This window comes from Crocodylus porosus, unplaced genomic scaffold (genome assembly GCF_001723895.1).
Source record: "Crocodylus porosus isolate Cpor-Errol unplaced genomic scaffold, CroPor_comp1, whole genome shotgun sequence".
NCBI lineage: Eukaryota > Metazoa > Chordata > Crocodylia > Crocodylidae > Crocodylus > Crocodylus porosus.
In genome coordinates, this window is record NW_017728927.1 from 7,440,862 (window position 1) to 7,458,779 (window position 17,918).

The 17,918-nt window shown below is 40.6% G+C and overlaps 1 protein-coding gene across 2 annotated transcripts; it reads right to left on the minus strand.

Annotated features, from left to right (window-relative positions):
• Positions 1–643: 643 nt before the first annotated feature.
• LOC109314643 lies at positions 644–17,635 on the minus strand. Of its 2 annotated transcripts, none has more exons than XM_019541900.1 (19): positions 17,472–17,635; positions 15,492–15,621; positions 14,899–14,992; positions 13,654–13,804; positions 13,378–13,540; positions 13,013–13,138; positions 12,411–12,470; positions 10,565–10,687; positions 10,043–10,198; positions 8,806–8,859; positions 8,326–8,543; positions 7,389–7,465; positions 6,200–6,310; positions 5,288–5,374; positions 4,122–4,229; positions 3,784–3,905; positions 2,511–2,633; positions 1,497–1,539; positions 644–1,086 (listed from the first exon to the last, which is right to left on the minus strand). In XM_019541900.1, the coding sequence occupies exons 1-19, from the start codon at positions 17,575–17,577 to the stop codon at positions 1,009–1,011; spliced, it is 2,130 nt and encodes a 709-aa protein (XP_019397445.1). In that variant the 5' UTR covers positions 17,578–17,635; the 3' UTR covers positions 644–1,008. The 2 variants fall into 2 exon arrangements, with proteins under 2 accessions (XP_019397445.1, XP_019397443.1); XM_019541898.1 differs by having other exon boundaries at positions 12,411–12,473; positions 17,472–17,634.
• Between the last annotated feature and the right edge of the window lie 283 nt (positions 17,636–17,918).

Sequence of the window (17,918 nt, forward strand, 5' to 3'; positions counted from 1 at the left end):
TAATACAAAACAAAGACATTTTTGTAAAGAATAATTTAGCTGAATTTGAGATAAGAATCATTGCAAGCCTAAAATGTGCAAAGTACAACACACAACATTAAAATTCTTCCCCCTCCACATCCAACCCTGAAAGGAGAGTGTAGCTAGATTGCTCTTTAGTCCTTAAATCACCTGTCTCTTAGTACATAGTTCAGAAATCAACTGTTCAAAATGAAAATTATGACAGCAACTCCAGGAACCCAGAGAGGGAGTAGCACCAGGTTAACGGTTGTCAATTGCAACCCAGTTGTAAAATATGAAAGTGAAGTCCAGAGTCTGGAAACCTGAAAAATAACTCTCTCCTCGTCAACTATTTACTGCTTCAAAGTACAATAAATTTGTCTGAGTATTTGAACTTCGAACAAATCTTGGAAAGTGGAGGGTGACAATACAAAGTTAAAAGTGGTTCACTGTCACAGTTCAATGCTCTATACAAGAGGAATTCCATACATTACTACCACCACCGTGTATTGTCATATGTCCAGAAATCTGCTGTTTCCCTTATCCAAGAACCTTTTGCTTTCTCAGCAAGTACCAAACTGCTGATTTGACGTTCAAATATCAGCGTACACATTCCACTTCATAAGGGAGGACACATTTGTCACTCCTTCACCCCAAGATATTCAACTCCTGTTAAAGCGGGTGCACATCTCAACCCCAAGAAAATAAAAACCAAACTGAAAAGAACTGCCGATGCCTGTGTCTGGAAGACCCGGGAGTGTTATGTGAGATTTGCTGAAGGATTTCTTCCGTTTGATGCCTAGGCTCTACACCCGGATTGGTCCTTTCAGAATCTGCTCACAAGCTGGCCATTAAAGCTGATCATTTTTACCGAGGAGGGGGAAGAGGCATGCAAGGAGAACTCCACTGAACCTGGCAGGTGTGCGCCACTGGAGGCGCTTTGAGGCAAGTCAGCAAATTCCTTTGCACCTCGAAGTAGAAGCTGTTTGTTTTTCCTTAGGAAATATATTACAGGCTTTCCAAAACGGCCATGAACTTGGCAACTTCACCATCAATTGGTGGGCCGAGAGGCAAAGTCCTCAGTCCCTGTACAGAGAACAGGTTGTTAGAAGTTTTCATTGAGGACCTCAAATCAATTTATTTCCTGCCTCCTCCACAAAAGATGGCCTCACTTCTTGATTTGCTATGGAGGGTCCTCACTTGTTAAAGCCACCTCCCATGAGGAGATAACACGGTTAACCAGTCCCTCCCAAAAGACCTGCCCTCCCCTAACCCAATGACTACTGAGCTGCTTGACTAGATACTCTGTGTGCCCTCTTCATCCTCACACCTTTGTGGAGGTGCCAACACAGCCTTGCTAGCTTCAACTCAAATATTAAAATTAACCATTTTATTTCTCCTATTTCCAGACAAAGAATAAAAAAAACACCAACAACAAATGTAAAGGCCTGATTAACAATATCAGAGCCTGCCCCCTGATGCACTAAGCTACTTACTCTATTTACAAAGACGTTGAAAAGATGCTTCGCCCATGGACACCTGAAAAGAGATCTAGGTCTCAGTCCACTTCCAAGATATGGAAAGCTTTTCCTCTTATTTCAGCAACTTGATAATTAAAATTTGCCTGCAAATTGGTATTTCCAAACCCTTTAACCCAGGGGTGCCAAACATCTGGCTCATGGAGCTGCATCATCTGGCCTGCAGGGCCCTTAGAGGGGCTGGGAATATGGAGGCAGGACCAGCTGCTGTAATTCAGGATATGATCTAGTTGGGGTTGGTCCTGCTTGGAGGAAGGGGTTCACCTCCTAAGGTCCCTTCCCTTCTAACCTGAAGTTTCTATGATTCTGTGAAGAACTGTTATGGATGCATGTTGATAGCTGGAGGGGTAGAAGGCTTGAGCAATGGCTGCATTAACCCCCATACTACTGTTTCTGTTCATCCCTACTATTTAGGGACAGGTTTCAACTTTTTTCATTCAATAATACATATATATTCTTGATGCACAGATGTGGCATTTCACAACCAGATGTTTATGCCGTCTTAAATCTTAGGAATGCAGTAATGCTTTTACAATTAAAGTTGAGTTTATTGATTTAAAACCGGCCTGTGATTTCCAGTACTAGAAAATGCACTTTTGCTTTGGAAGGAAAACATATTTGTTTCCTCAAGGTAAACAAGAAAACATGCAACTTACCCTGGTTATTAGTCATGCTTGCAAAGACAAACTACAAGTTCTGCTTGTAAGAGATAGCAAGGGGAAGGGAAAGCATCAATGGGTCCCATTAGAGAATAGAGTTTGTCAAGGAAATACTAAAGTCAGCATACAATAAAACTGTAGTACTCTAAACGCATCGTCTCATCACTGCCTATAACAGCAAGGATAAAGCAAACTGGGAACCCATAACTAAAGATTTCATCAATCACAGCAGAAGTGTCAGCAATTTAGTGCAATCAGCACTGTTATAATCCTTAAAATAGCTTAATAATAGACAATGAATATTCATACTTACACATGTAATTTCTCTGTTATAATCTGGATGATAAAGACACCAATGGACTGGATCTTCACGTTGGTGCAAGTCAGAAATTCACAGATCAAAGCACCCACATACTGAGGGCCAACAGTTTGCCCCCTGTTCAGTATAAGAGAACCAGAGAAGCAGGTGACATGTTACCAAGCTCTAAAGAGGGACATGTGCAAGCGGCTCATAGGCAATTGTCTTGTTCCTCACCCAGTCTTGAATCAGAAACATCTCACCCTAAACACAGACCAACTGCAGATCCACCTGAAACTTCCAACCCGTGGTATACCCAAGGAAAGGACCCCCCAGAATATATTTTTCTAGCCTGAGCTACTCCTCCTATCTGCATTTTTTGTAATCTGCTGGCTGATACAAGCCCCAGAAGAGCTTCTAATCATCAAAAACTACCTTCAGGTGTTTTATAGGTCACCACTATCACCTAGACACTGCCCAAAATGGGATCCAAAGTGATTGCTTCTTAAGGAGGGATACCAATTTCTATAGTAAACGCTGAGTAAGTTCAAAAGACATAAAAAGTAAATAAAACCATTCAAAACCTGTACATTGGACGTACAGTCATCTCAGACGCCACTTGTTCATTCAGGTGGGAGCACACAGATACTCCACATGTATGCACATGTGTAAAAGGACGTATGCTCTAAACCAGTGGTCTCCAAAGTGGGATGCGCGCACCCCAGGGGGTGTGCAAGACGATCCACTGGGGTGTGGGAAGAAAATATTAGAACTTCTATTTAGATGTATATTTATATAAATATACATATATTGGGGGTGCGTGCTCAAAAACTTTTTACTGATAGGGGTGTGCGATCAAAAAAGTTTGGAGACCACTGCTCTAAACAACTGTTAGAGTATATTAAGGGACTCTGAACTCATTGCACAAGTGCCACACGGGAAACAAGGGTACATGGCTCTGTCTCATCAATTTAGGCAAGGAAGCTGTACAGAGGTCATAAAGGTACAACTGTTTAGAAGACTAATGCAAACCAGCAGCCTAGGAAGTAAAACTTTTGTCTCACGCAGGTGTTAAGAGACTAAGTATCTTAAATGATAATCCATTCAGACCAGTTTTATGAATAAAGTGGCCAGGCCTTGCTGACAATTAATGGATTAATTATAAGAGCAATTTAATATAGACAATTACTAGTTAGACCTTTGCTGATAGAGAGAAATCCCACAGCTCTGGCCTTTAAGTTTTTTCATAAGAAAGCAGCAGGGCCTCAGGAACAAAATGCTTACTTACAATGTCAGTATTGTGGCTTTCCTACAATTCAGATCTCTGACAAACAGATTGACAGTGCCGTGGAGAATGGATTCTTCATAGGAGAAACTGTCTAATAATAGCCTCAGTGCCCAGAAGTTATTCTAGGAAGGCAAGAGAAATGCAGGGAAGTGATGTAATTCTGTATTATGCAGCACCTCATTTCATTAGCAGGATCAGAGGGGAAATGATTCATGAAGTTTAAGTAAAGACAGCAGACAAAAAAATGTGTGTACATGAAGCTTGACATGCTGTTAAGTGACTTTAAGCGTAATTTGCGCTAATCAATTAGAACGAGACTCCAAATGCCTTGGACTTACCCCGAATGCTAGTACTATTTCTAGAATGGAATTCAAGAACGGAAGGTCACTCAGAACCATCTGCTTCACTGCTTGCACCAAGAGAATCAGACCAGCCTCAAGGCAGAACTGAGGGCACAAGTAAAAAACAGATGTTGTAACACTGAGAGAAAATTTCTCCCCTGCTTTATACGTGATGTCCTTAGCTACATCTACTTAAATCAGGTGTTAACTGCCGTCACTCTGACCTGGGAGTGCCTTGCACAGTGAATTTCAGAGCCCTGCAACTGGCCTACTGCAGGAACAGCTGGTTACAAGTATCATAAGAGCAGAAGAATTTAGTGATGGACATCAAGTTCGGGAAGGGGAACAGAGCAAATGCTGCAAGCGTGTGGCATCTTTCAGCTGAAGCACTCAAAATGCTTCACAGTCTTGCGTTATTACCGTGGAATAGAATTAGCCTTACGTAGGCCAAAAATAATCCTAGCTCATGAAGTTACATAATCAGAAAGTAAGTTAAACATGATTTCCTCAGAAGAAATACAAGGAGCAACATTAATTGGCCTCTTTAGAAAACTGAACACATCCTAATTACAGGTGAATAACTTTCACTCAAGTCACTTGCGACTAACGCAGTACTGCATACAAGTCTCTGCCCCCTGAAGGAGAATCTAGCTTGAACAGATGTGAATATTTAACCTCAAATCACTCTCTCAAAGGTATTCCGCAATGCTTGAATTCATAGTTCAAATCCAGAGAAATCCCAGATGTTTTATATCTATAGGGGATGTTCATTGGAAACATGTGCTTGCTTCTGTGGAGGCAAACATCAGCATAACTAAACAGCACCATTTTGGCTCCAGGCCTATTTACCTGCCTGGTCAATTAATTTGCCTACGGAAATGGTTGTCTGCTCATCCTTTATTTTATACAAGGGTAATTCCGGGCAGTGAGACATTAAGATGAAGCCAGGGTCACGGCCAGTGGACAAGAATAGAGGAGTTTTGAATCCCAGTTCCTGCTTCTAAATCACTAGACTGTGCAAAAATATGTATTTATGCCATTTTCTAATAAGTTTCCATCTTCTCTGTAAAAGCATTTCAATAAGACAAAAATCATTTTGATGTCCTACAGTGTAATTTAGAGTCCAAAATTCAGTCCCCCCCCATTATCCCAGACATACTTACAGAATTAGAGAAAAAATTACACGGCAGAGAAACATTGACTTTGGTCTTCAGCTCATTCAGAAGGCCATAACACACAGAAACCACCTTCTGCAAAAGGAAACAGTGAGTCAGATGGAGCACGAGAGGGCCCAGATATACAAGTATCTAATACTGTCCAAGACAATTCTTTGACATGTGGTGTTTTAATGTCCTCGGTGCCACTTCTACATATGAAGTGTGGACTGTCCAAAGTATATCCCTAGAAATGCTGTACGTCTATGGCACTCATCGATTTATGTGATATATGCTGTTCAGCAGTCTCCCTAGATGTATTTTAAAGCAATTTAGGCTTGCTGTGCTTATTAGACATTTTCATTTGAGATGCACAACTGCCCAAATAGTAGCTCTTCAAGGCCAGCACAGAGCACCTCCTTAATAGAGGAAACCAAATCCCTCCCCTATTTATTTTGTAATTTCTCAAACTTAAAAGATCTGGAATCAGGTCTCAAGTGTTCAGCTGTGAGAACAGTTAATTTGCTCATCCTGACTTTTAACACCTCTATATAATTATCAGATAGTCAAATGAGCTCCTGCATCTCAGGGCCAAAAGAAACAAGTCTCGTGGCAGCCTAGAACCACTAAACTTACTTTAGGTCACAGGAGATTCACTAACAGTTTTCAATTAGCCACATTTTAACTGCCATCTGTGCCTGCGCTTCATCCAAAAGCAGTGAAAAAGCTGCTTCCAATTTCATAGGATGATGTGAAGACCTTGCCCCTAAAAATGTTAATTTGACACATGCAGTGACATTTTTTGAGGGTGTATTATAAAATGAGCTCATATTCCAACACGAGGCGATTCCCGAGTTGAAAAAACATGGTACCCAAAAGCAGGGCATCAGTTTCTGCATCTCAGAATGCTTTTCCAGTTACCTCTTGAAAGTCAAGTGGTGGCTCTTTCAGCGAGAGAGGAGTTAAATGTCCATTTTTCTCCAGTGTAGTGCCACTACCCAGAACCATGATGAAGGTGCTCCAGCATTTTGGCTGAAATACAGCAAGGCTTCCACTTAGCCAAAAACACAAAGTTCTTCAAAACAATTTGTGGTCAAATTGGACAGAGCAAGGTAAACGCCATCCTGAATAAATATATCTAGCATAACACGAAGCACACTACCTACGACAAAAAGTCCCCTTGACAGGCAATGCACCATATAAATCTGCAAAAAGGCTACCCTCTTTTGTACTGCCTACTACAAAAGGTGAGTAAATGAGGCATACCAATATATACCTTTTCTTGTGGGATCCCAAAGTACCGATGACTTGGCCTGCCCATTAGAGGAGGATTGTAAGGGAAGGTACAACACTAATTTTTCCAATAAATGCCATCCCCAATACACAACTTTCAGTGTCACATTCAATGCACATGGGGCTAATCATCATTCCTTCTCTCAGACTGCTGAAAGCACCATCCTCATTTTGTCTCAGAGGAAAAGAGCTGATACTTCCCCTAGTATCTTATGTTTCCGCTTCAACACAGTACTTCCCGTAGGTTCAGGGGTAGCTCCTCTCCTGGGGTAATCTATCATAGCTCCACTGACGTCAACACCAGTGAAGCTCTGATACCTTGCATCAGCTGAGGATCTGCCCAGCAGGCTGCATACATTCAATGATACATGCATCTAGGTCAGGGCAGAGTGGTTCAATTAAATCTGTAAAACTAGACAACACACAAGGTGACATATGCCAAAATTAAGCCAGCAAGGCTCCAGGTTCAATCAGCCAACTATTTGCATAGCTTGACAGCTCCCTCTTCATCAATGGAGGGGCAGCATGATGCCATGGCCTGATCTGGGAGGCTGATCTGCCAGGAACTCTCAAGTTTGCCACAGACTATGGTAGCATTTTGGGCAAATTGCTGCTCTTTATTGACTCAGTTTCCCCAACTACAGAACAGAGATAATGACTGCTAAGCGTGGGGCATGAATTATATTTTCAAAACACTTGCAAGAATGTAAATAGCACTGAAACAAAGTCAAAACAAGAGGCTGTTAACGGTCTGTTCTGGAAGCGTACAGAAACATGACATTCCCTATAGAAGCATAAGATTAAAATGGACACTCACATTCCGGTACAATAATAAATTGCTGTAAAGGAGTTTGAGTCCCCTTGCAATTAGAACACTGTTCTTCAAAGGAGATCCTAGAAGAAAAGAAACAATATAAACCCGATATAAAAATGACCCAAACTAAATGCTGGTTTAAAAATCAAGTAAGTCAGTTAACCATCAAAACTTTCTACACACATCTAACATTAGAAGCACCCATAGCTATTTCATAGTGTAGTTCTCCTAATTCAGGAGCTAATCATCATCAGTTGAAATATGTTCCCTAGAGTCCTCAGGAAGCTTCACAAGCAATTAAAATATGATACAACTGATGAAGCCATAATATAGCAGACCACACAGAACAAATCCTTTCATCAAGTACAGAATATTTAAGCACAGCACTGACATGCTGTCACAATCCCACATGCTCCTGGGAATACTGCTAATAGCTGCCAAGTGGGCTTCTGTAAAATAAGCCTGAGGTCTCAGATCAGTTCCCTATTGCACAATTCCAAATGTGCCCAAACCCATTATTGCAGCAGTTTTGCAAGCAAGACCAATGATTAAAGGGAACAGAGACTATGAATTCCATTTCAAAGGTATTTGCTCAAGGTCACGATAAACTTGTCAGCAGGCTGAGGCATGCACTTGTGCTATGGTTCACAAGAGGGCTTCATACCCTACATTTTCTCCTAATGGGGGGATGAAATGGCTTCACTGCCAACACACATTAGCCTTTGTATGCAAAACAGCACATGGCAGATGACAAGTGTAGTTTCAGCTGGAGTCCAGAATCTAAATGACAAAGGCCTTGGCGAATACTAGATTCCATGCTTCAGTCCAGAGGATGTGTGGGGCTGGGCTGAATGTCTGTTACAGACTTCCCGTAAAGAGCACACACCACCGTGCTTGAGTGGGGATGGAAGCAAAAACTGTAACAAGAAACAATACTTGCCAACAGCAGTCCACTGCCCAGAGTCGTGAAGATCATTTCCAGAAGGAACACTGCCTGTTTTGAACATCTTCATGTAGACTTCAAACTGGGGAGGGGTTATACGGCAGGCTGTACAGCATGCCAGGTTACTGAAGGGGAGGAAGAGTGAGCGGGCAGCATCAACAAAGTCCCCCATTTTGCACAAATAGAATGGAATTCTGTCTCTGAAGATTTTTAACCTGAAAACAAGAAAAGGTCAAAAAGATGATTTGGACAAATGCTGCCATTAACATGAAAGTGTTACAAAAAAAATTCTGATCTAATTACATTGGCCAGGTAATATTAAGTAAAAGTTAGCAGTGATACTACATCGTGTTTTATTACTAGAAAACATTTGCAAGCTGAAGTCTTATTTCTTTTCAAGGTTTGATTCTATTAAGGGTTAAGGCCTGCGTGGGGACAATTCTAAAGGCGAAGAAAAACTAAAAAAAAGCCATTTACCCTTCAGTGTCATTGCATTTCACAGCTTTCAGGTAGCGAACTATTTCCTTATAGCTAAGGGAAAAGAGGAGGGGAAAAAAGAGGCGTTACAATTTGGCACACACTATTCAAATACCAGCAACAGTTAACAAGATAGAACGAGTTCTCCCACATTTGTCTACAAAAGATGGAAGCAGGTGGTGAATAAATGTGTGATCATGTTGTGTCCTGACAAACCCAAAAGCTACGGATAAACCTGAATGAAAACACACTCACCACAACAAAGTTATTGAACACTTAAGTCCAGAAAGTCATCACTGTGACTCTGGCAAGCGAAATTTCAGGGGCCGCCATCTGGGTTAACATTACAAACTTCCATTTTCTCTGTACCAGAAAATACTGGAGAAAGAAGCTTTAGAAATTATACAAATCCCTTCTAATATCCCTTATATGAAACTTCCCTTACACTTAACCTAAAAGGGACCAAGAGAATTTGGCAACTGCAAAGATTATTCCTGCCCACTGGGAAGTGAAAATGAAGGTGGCAGATGACAAGACATTCTCTCTCTCTCTCCCTCTCATCACAAATCCCTGATAGTTTGTATATCATCTATGCTATGCTTCTTCCACAGACTTCCAAAAAGAGAAGAGGCGGGGAATCAAAGGGAGAAGCTAAAAAAGAAAGTCTCAAGCCAGACACTAAGGGTTACAATAGGAAGCAATTTTCAGATGTTCTCTACTGCTCTCACAGAATATGATGAGAGACTGCAGCTCAACAGATTTGGGTTCAGACCAGAGAGATCATTAAAAGAAAAAAAAAAAGCTAAAAAAGAAAAGAAAAGAAGAAAAAGGAACAGAACCATGATCATTCATTTATGAAGACCTTGAAAAGCAAAGCAAAGCAAAGCAAAGCAAAGCAAAGCAAAGCAAAGCAAAGCAGTCACATTCCTATCAAGGGATATTGCTTTGAACCACATATCTAATGACAGCCAGGGTAACAATGGAGTAGAGGGAGAATGACTGAAACTCAGCAGTGGCTTTTTTCCATATCTGGACCAAAAAAAAGACGCTCCTTTGACAGGTGCTGTTGTGCTGATCACATTTAGAAAACACTGCTGACCTGTTCAGCTTTTGATCAATCTCAGTTTTGCACCTTTCTGGTAGCACAATGGTGACCGTAGGTCTTTCAAAGGCACTGCACTGTACAACGTCAATATAATGCAGGACTTAAATTCTTAACAGCTGGATAACAACTTACTGTTGCTGGTTTTCCAATTTTTCTACACGAGCCCTTATGACTGGAAATGCTTCCCACAATGATACTTTCCTCCCCTTGTGTGTTCTTTGACCTGTGATGTTCTGGCCTTTTAAGACTGTGGTCAATAATCCGTGATCCCATGGCATAACATTTAGGCTGGAAGTTAAAGACAGAAGTTAGTCCCAAGGCTACTACAGGGCTCTTGAAAAAGTTCACAGTTGGAGGCAAGCACATCTTTAATGTGGAAAAACACTTGAAGCGAGCATTTGTTTGCTCTAGACCAAAATTTTGAACAACTGTTTTACAGCAACTCCCTTCAGAAATTAGGCTGATGGACTAGAATCTACCTACGGTACCACAGCAAAGCGGGATGGATTCCAAGTTTTCATGTTTTGGGCCAAATTCTCTATTAAAGCACCCACGTCCATAGCAAGAGATTACAAGTTCCAATATATAGACCACGTAAAGACTGGCTTTTATACTTCAGTACATTTAATGAGTGATTAACAAGCAAAAACTTACCAATTTGAGAAGGCATAGCAGTGACAAGGAAGTGATATATGCTGGAAAAAAATAATAAACTTCTGATACAAAGTGTTTGGGAAGTCGCATAGCACCAGCATCCTTTGCAGCCGTGTTGTAATTCTGCATTCAAGAAGAAAGTTAGTTTCAAAAGGAAGAGAAATGAGCCAACGTTTTTAAAGCCAATTGCACTGTTGGTTTGATAACTCCTCCCCTGTAGCATTGAAAAAAATTCAAATAAGGTTTCTTGATCAAAATATAGTTATATATAAAACCTAATATACAAGACTTACAATCAGCATAATACTACTCTTTAAAAAAATCCACTGAAAGTGTGCTTTAAAAAAAATTAAAATCTTAATGGAATATTTGAAATGCAAGTAGTGCATCATCATGCCAACACAGGATAAACTGGATAGGTTTTTTGTAGTCACGCTACTTGTAAATGAAAGCAACTAACTGGGTTTTAACTGTCTGTGCCAAGTGAAATATAAAAACAAACAGAATGGTAATGATAACATTAACTGCACTTGACTTAAAATTTGTAAGAGATTTCTGGTTTATATTTAAAGTATATTTTAAAATTTCAAGATCCTTTTAAGGATCTTTAAGGTTAGTTTCAAGCGCCATCACAATAAAGTTTTGTTAAACAGATTTAGAGTGATCAAGAAATCCACTGTCACCTGAAGAACTGCAAGTCTCTGCAGTCATTAAAACATCTGATGACAACAGAAATAACTTAAATGGAAGCTCACATTGAAATGCCTGGGGAAGCTGAAAGAAGTCTGGGGCAAAAGTATGCTTCTTCTCTTCTTTCAAAGTTGATAAAAATAGGGCATAGTCTTTGTAAGGAATGGTCTCCTTAACATAAAAGTAGACACTTAAAATGACAAAGATATAGGTTTGACCTGCCATTGATTTAAAAATAGGGAAATAATGAGAGGAATAGGATTTTTTTGTGTGTTCCCAAAAGCCATTTCCCATCATCTTATTCCATTAACCTTTTGCTACTGCTGGATTTGGTATTAAAGGTGAACCACAGAGCTAAAATGAGAAATGAGTTAAGCAGGAAAAAAAAAAAAACAAAAAAAAAAAACTGTGCTAGATGTCGACCAGGCTCTGGGGGAAATTTTGTACGTTACGTCCCTGACTGAGCTCCTCCTTGCGAATGGTCACCAGGCTGCTGTATTAAAGCCCAATTTGGATACCATGTGCTTCTACAATCACCAGTTCTAAGCAGCCAAGAGCCTAGACACTGTCTTAGAAGTCTGGCCCCTCACACACTCTAACAAAATAGACTCCAATACCCCTTTCTGGGCTATGGGTCCCTAGAGTTTTAGACCACAGCGTCTATGTTGGTTGGCCATCAATGTTCCAGCTGGAAATGTAGAAGCTTTTTTTAAAAAAAAAACCCCAAACTGCTGACATGGTGCCCTATCCGATGTATAATCCCATAACATGATGGATGCCATTTGTGATCTGAGACCACTGTCTACTGTTCTGACCACCAAACCTCATTATATTCTTCTGCCTTCCCATAACCAGGTGTCTTCTATACTTAGATTTTAGGTGCTCAGGATAGGAGCAGTCTGTATTTCTACAGCACCTACAATGACTGGGTCCTGCCTCACATAGTGCTACCCCAATACAATAAGGATACGCATAATATTACTTTAGCTTTGCTATGTCAGAAGTTCTCTTTTATGGAATCCCATATTAGCAAATTGAGATTTCAAGAGCTGGGGCCTTTAAAAACCCATTAGTGCCTAAAGCTAGCCTTTGTAGCAGTAAAACAGTAGAAACTTGGCAGCCTGCAAATGATCTAATTGACACTGTAGTTTCTTACCTCTCCATCAGACAAGGTACAGCTACCTTCAGAGATCCATTCTGACCTAGATTTCTCCAGCTTCTGAAACAAAAGACATAGATTAGGGCTTACATGTTTTCCTGTTAGTTTTAAAACTAAAACAGAGAAGAAACAAAAAGATGAAAACAATTTATGTGAACAGATGAGAGCTAACAAACCAGCTACAACACATTTCAGATGTATTTGCAGAGCTTTAACAAAAAGCACTGTGTAGAGTACCTTCTGGAAACAGAATTATTTGCATCACAGCAGAACCAAATTCTCAGCTGAAATGAAGAACCCATTGTGCTAACTGCTGCATAGTGCAGTCATGTTTGCCTCAATGGGCTTAGTCTCAATTGACGAAACAAAACTCCTACTAGAATTGGAGAGGCAGTAGGAAGCTCACTCTATACATGGGGCAGGGAAAGATAAAGTGACTTGCCCAAGGTCACAGAAGCCATGAGTAATTCCAAGTAACAGAAGCTGAAAAACAGTGCTGTAACTGCTATACATTTCCCTTCCACTGAAACGAAGGATCTCTCAAGCATTCCCCTCAACTTCTCTCCCCCTTTGCACTACACAAGGCACTGAATACTTACAGAGAAGGATCCTTATGAAGTGCAATTTCTTTGGCTGCTCCCAGAAGCATGACCGAAGCAGTTTTGGGATTCTCTTGGTCTGCCTCATTTAAAAAATTCATTACCAGTGTGAAAACAGCAGAATATCTACAAGAAATAAAAGCCTTTAAGAGGACAGTTTAGGTGTTTGTTTAAACTGGATTGTGATGGGGTCCAAGTGGCCAATTAAACAGACTGCAAGCAGAAAAGCAAGTTTCCCCACAGATTGGTTCTGCCACTGCTGGTTGGCATGATTCTAATTGTTATCATCTGACCAACAGAAGGGAAATCTCTGTGAATTACTATACACCGTGAGCCAATTAATCAGCCTCTGTAGTCACTGTTACCTGTATATGACCTCTGTCTGGTGCTGCAAGCAGATATTGCATTGTCCAGGTGCCAATTTTATATAACAGAAACATTCGTGTCTATTGGGAAGCATTCTTTCACCGAGCAGGTATTTGTTATATTCCACAGACAGTTTGTGAATAAATTTTATCAGCAGACTACCTGCAGATGAAGGAGGAAAAAAAAAAATTGTAGAATTTTTTTTTTCTTGGAAACAAATGTGACCTTCTCATTACACGTCTCTTTCTGGGACAACTTGAGAGCACACTCTTTACCTCCACGTCGAAGGTCTGCATCTATGTCTGTGAGGTCCAGGTTGAACATTACAAGAACACCCACCAAGGCAAAATCACGCTGTTCCTTCCAGAATTTGCTTTTGTTGTGTGCATTGGAATGACAGAAGGAAGGGGCTGTCCAGTTCTGACACTAAGGGAAGAAAGGAAGAGGATTTTTAGTCCAATTAACCAAAGCAAAAGTTACAGTCCCTGACTCAGAGAAGTTAGTCTCATTATACCTCTATAGCTGGCTATATTTCATAGCGAGCTACCGCTTTCTACCGGCGCAAATTCTAGTTGTTTTACCAACTGCGTAACTAAATCAGGGATGGCATTAATATAAGGCTCTTTAACAAATAATCTGCATAAAAATGATGCAGTAGTACTTCTCAGACATACATCAGCCAGAAGACCAAACACTAGAAAATAGCCAGGGTATGTATGACAGGCTATGAGCATGAAAATTTTATCTCCAAATCTTCTTTAGTGCACGGTTCTTTCAGTTGCTTGTTCCTGATGCCTTTAGTAAAAAAACACATTTCAAAAGCTGAAGCAGGCATATCAACCAACCACTGGAGATATCATTTCAGGCAAGCAATTACATAACAGTAGACTGATATACAAGAGCAAGTACTCTGTCTTTGAAAGATAAAGCCTTTATACTTGTAATTACCTCAAAGCAATGTTGTGAGGCTTAGTTAACTGGCACCTGATAAACACTTCGCAATTCTGGAGGAAAATGTAGACCTGCCAAATTAAGTGATGACAAATGGGAGCTGTGATTTCAAGTTAAAAGATTTCCTAACACCAGGGTAAAGAGCTGGAATATTTTCAAGAATTCCAGGTTTTCAGCTGTTTTTAACTTTGCAGAAAAGTAGGATATCCGAATATCCCTAATATCACACTAATCCTAGGAAAAGAACCAACCAGAATGCACAGCACGATCACCACCAATCTGCCTGAACAAACGCAAGCTCTGCCAACTGACACCAGGTAAACATCTGGTCAAGGAAGTTACTGGCCTGCTTGGCCCAGACCTAAAATTACTTCTACTAGTCATAGTTGGCATTATGAAGCCAACAAATGCTCAGAAGATGATCATTCACAGTATCATAAGATTACACTCTCAGTATCATATATTGCTTTAAGCAGGCCCCAAATAAATGGTTTCTATTACAACTCACAATGCAATTTTGACAAAGCAGACCCATGTTTCCTAAAAAAAAATCCCCAATCCCTCCTTACCTCAGAAGCTAGCTTATCACAAATGTAGCAATAGCACTGACTGCAGATATCGGCGTTTCTCTTGAGGGGTGAGCTTGTATCACACTCTGCTCGCCTGCAGGTTGATAAAGGAGAGCATTATATTAGTCCATCCTAAATACCTGGTCCAGTCTACTTCTCCTTCCAATTGTTAAGATGACTCAACAAGTTATACTAGTAAGATTTAAACCTTTCAGTTTCAAACTAGTAATTAGTACTAGTAGTTTTGAAATTCATGCCTCAAGGTACCAGGACTCTGATATAAAATTCTAAATGAAACAGTTTGAAGAGGAATGGCAAAGGAATCTCAGATATATTTACTACAGTATGTCAGAACAGCATGTTGTTCAGCAGGAAAGCAAAAATCTGCCTATAGCAATCTGTCAGGCCCTAATTATAATTACTATTTAAACTTTCCTGGGCATAAAAAAGTGACCAGTACTACTTGGCATTATGACTCTTCTATTAAATGTTAACAGAAATTAAAAGCATCCATAACATTTCCATTACTCAAGTTCTTATTGCTCCCTGTAGAAGAGAAAAATCTGTATTATCCAATATGCCACTGAACATACTCAAATGGGTGCTCCGGGCAGTCATATCTGGCATGAGGCATCACGTTCCCTTGCTTGCAGAATGTAACCAGTAGTTCACATTCTGCATCCACCACCTCTTCACATTTCTTCTCCTCAACACTAGACTTTTCTGTAAAAAGGAAAATAACTATGATGTATTCCAATGTATAATGAATGTTAGTTATAATTTAAAGCAAAACTAGATTACAGCTCTTTGGCACAAGACCTGTCTTTTGGCTCTGTGACTGTATAGTGATGAATCCTAACAGTGCTCCGTCCACAACACGATTTTCACCGCAGTATAAGTAACAATTATGAGCAATTTAAAAGGAGTAAACTTGACATGGACAAAGGCCAGATCCTGCAAAGTTTTGTGGCGCTTTGAGGCCATATATCAACATAATTATTCATGATTTAAAAAAAAAAAAAATCTACTTATACTCCTGCATTTAAGTTAAGGATTTCCATGAGTTTTATGTTGAGGGATTGCAAAATTCTGAAAAGAAACTCTTTTACTGTTTTGTTTTGAAAAGGTCTGGGCTCATTTTACAGCAGCATAAGCAGGACATGTCATGCAATGATAAACTTGTTTAGCTATGATGTTATTGGAGCTTCCCTTGTGAAAATGTTGCTGAAGATTCCCTGCATTTGAACAACTTTTGAAACAAATGAACAAAAAGTTACCAGGCAGTACTGTGCTCCGATCTACAAAAACTGCCATGTACGTATGTCTGTCATTCCTTCGCATATTTTCCACAAGGCAGTGAATCAGATGTCTTAACAGCATGCTCTGATTTCTACTTTCCTGTTTATGGGATTCATTAAATTGCATGGAAAAGAAGAGGCAAGTAGCTACTATTAGAGCTTTCTCACTACAAGCCAAGGACGTACACCTTGCTGGGGTTATTTGACCCTAGCAGTCTTTCCTGCCTGGAGCAGGGGGGCTGGACCTGAAGATCTCAAGAGGTCCCTTCCAACCCTAAACTTCTGTGAATCTGTGAAGAAGTAAAAGGCTCGACTTTTTTCCCTTTGCAAGTTTAGACTTTGGGGAAATGGTCAGCAAAACCACATATATATCACTCAAACATTTTCAACTAGAAAGGAAAAAAAATATAGTGGATGCTTATAGAGGGAAATCACCATCCTAAAAATCAAATTTCTATCTAACATTGACGTGTGGTGCCTGGGGACTGAAACAACAAGGCTGTGAGTTTACTTGGCGGATGCAATTCTTCAAATAAAATATATATTTTCAGTGCCAATCAGCAGCTCCAAAACCACTAGTCCACATTTTCAAGGTTTCTGATAGTCAGTTTCAGGGCTCATACAAGAAACTTTGAAAATGGCAAATGCTCATAGGTCTCCAGCCAGCTAACTCCCCATATCTTTTAGGCTTCTAATAGTAGCTGCAAAACTTACTTGCTCTTTTCAAGGCTCCTAATAACAGCTCTTTAACAGGTGCCTCCCCCTCCCCATTTGCATTAAGTTAAGCAGGGCACAATTACATTAAAATTATACAACAGAGCTGAAAAATGCTATGCACTTCAGTGGTTTGTGCACTGAACTAAGATTTGTTCCATGTATGCAGTGAGCCATAAATTTGGACTGATTGATGTTGCTTTAATTTGTTAAGCAAATTATGCTAGCATCCAAAATGCATGTAAATAGAGAATATTTTTTTGCATCTGTGTTTGTTACTCGCAAGAGCTACAGCTGCCGACATAAAGATAAAACAACTGTCATATTTCCAGTTTGTTTAGTGTGTGCCATTCCAAGTGCCTGGGTATTTTATTGTTGCCCTTTTCAGCTTTTTTCCCCGATTGGGTGGTGCGCATTTGACAAGAGAGAATTCGTTCTCACACTTTTTATCATTTTGAAAGCTGAAAAAGGCCGGCCGCGAGACTAGAAAGCAGATGTACAATCCTTGTTCTACAACATGCCTCTGAAGAGCTTTGCCGAGGACAGAAGCACAGCGCTTACCCAAGGGCTCAACAAATATAACTGAATTCCCTTGTGTGCCCTCAGCTTCGTCGTCACTGATCAGGATCACGCTCTCCTCTCCGCCGTCCTCCGGTAGTGGCCCCATGGTACCTAATCCCCAAAAGAAAGCTCCTTACATCTACAGGTTGCTGGGTAAAAACAGATGTGGCACTTGAGTCAGGGGTGGGAGGCGAGGGGAAACGGGGCACAATGGCATTCAAGCTGCAGACACAGAGAACTAAGTGCCTGTTTGGGGGCGAGGTAAAGCCAAGATCAACTCCTAACCTGCTTTCAGTTTCCGAGCGCTTGGCAGAGGACGGGAACTGAAACGCAGGAGGGAAGGAGACTCGTGCGAGGCCCTCCCAGGGTCAGGTCGGGGGAGAAGCAGAGTGCGGCCGGATCCACGGAGGACAGGCCTCCGCCTCGCTGGGGCAGCTGGGGAGATGC

What these genes read in the sequence shown, in the direction of transcription:
- LOC109314643 (XM_019541898.1), bottom strand. Translation starts at nt 17,577, where the DNA reads ATGGGGCCACTACCGGAGGACGGCGGAGAGGAGAGCGTGATCCTGATC. An exon ending in TGCCCGGAGCACCCATTTGA is followed by an intron (nt 14,993 to 15,491) that starts GTATGTTCAGTG and finishes ATCAACCTGCAG; the next exon opens with GCGAGCAGAGTGTGATACAA. An exon ending in CACCACTTGACTTTCAAGAG is followed by an intron (nt 5,375 to 6,199) that starts GTAACTGGAAAA and finishes TTCCTTTTGCAG; the next exon opens with AAGGTGGTTTCTGTGTGTTA.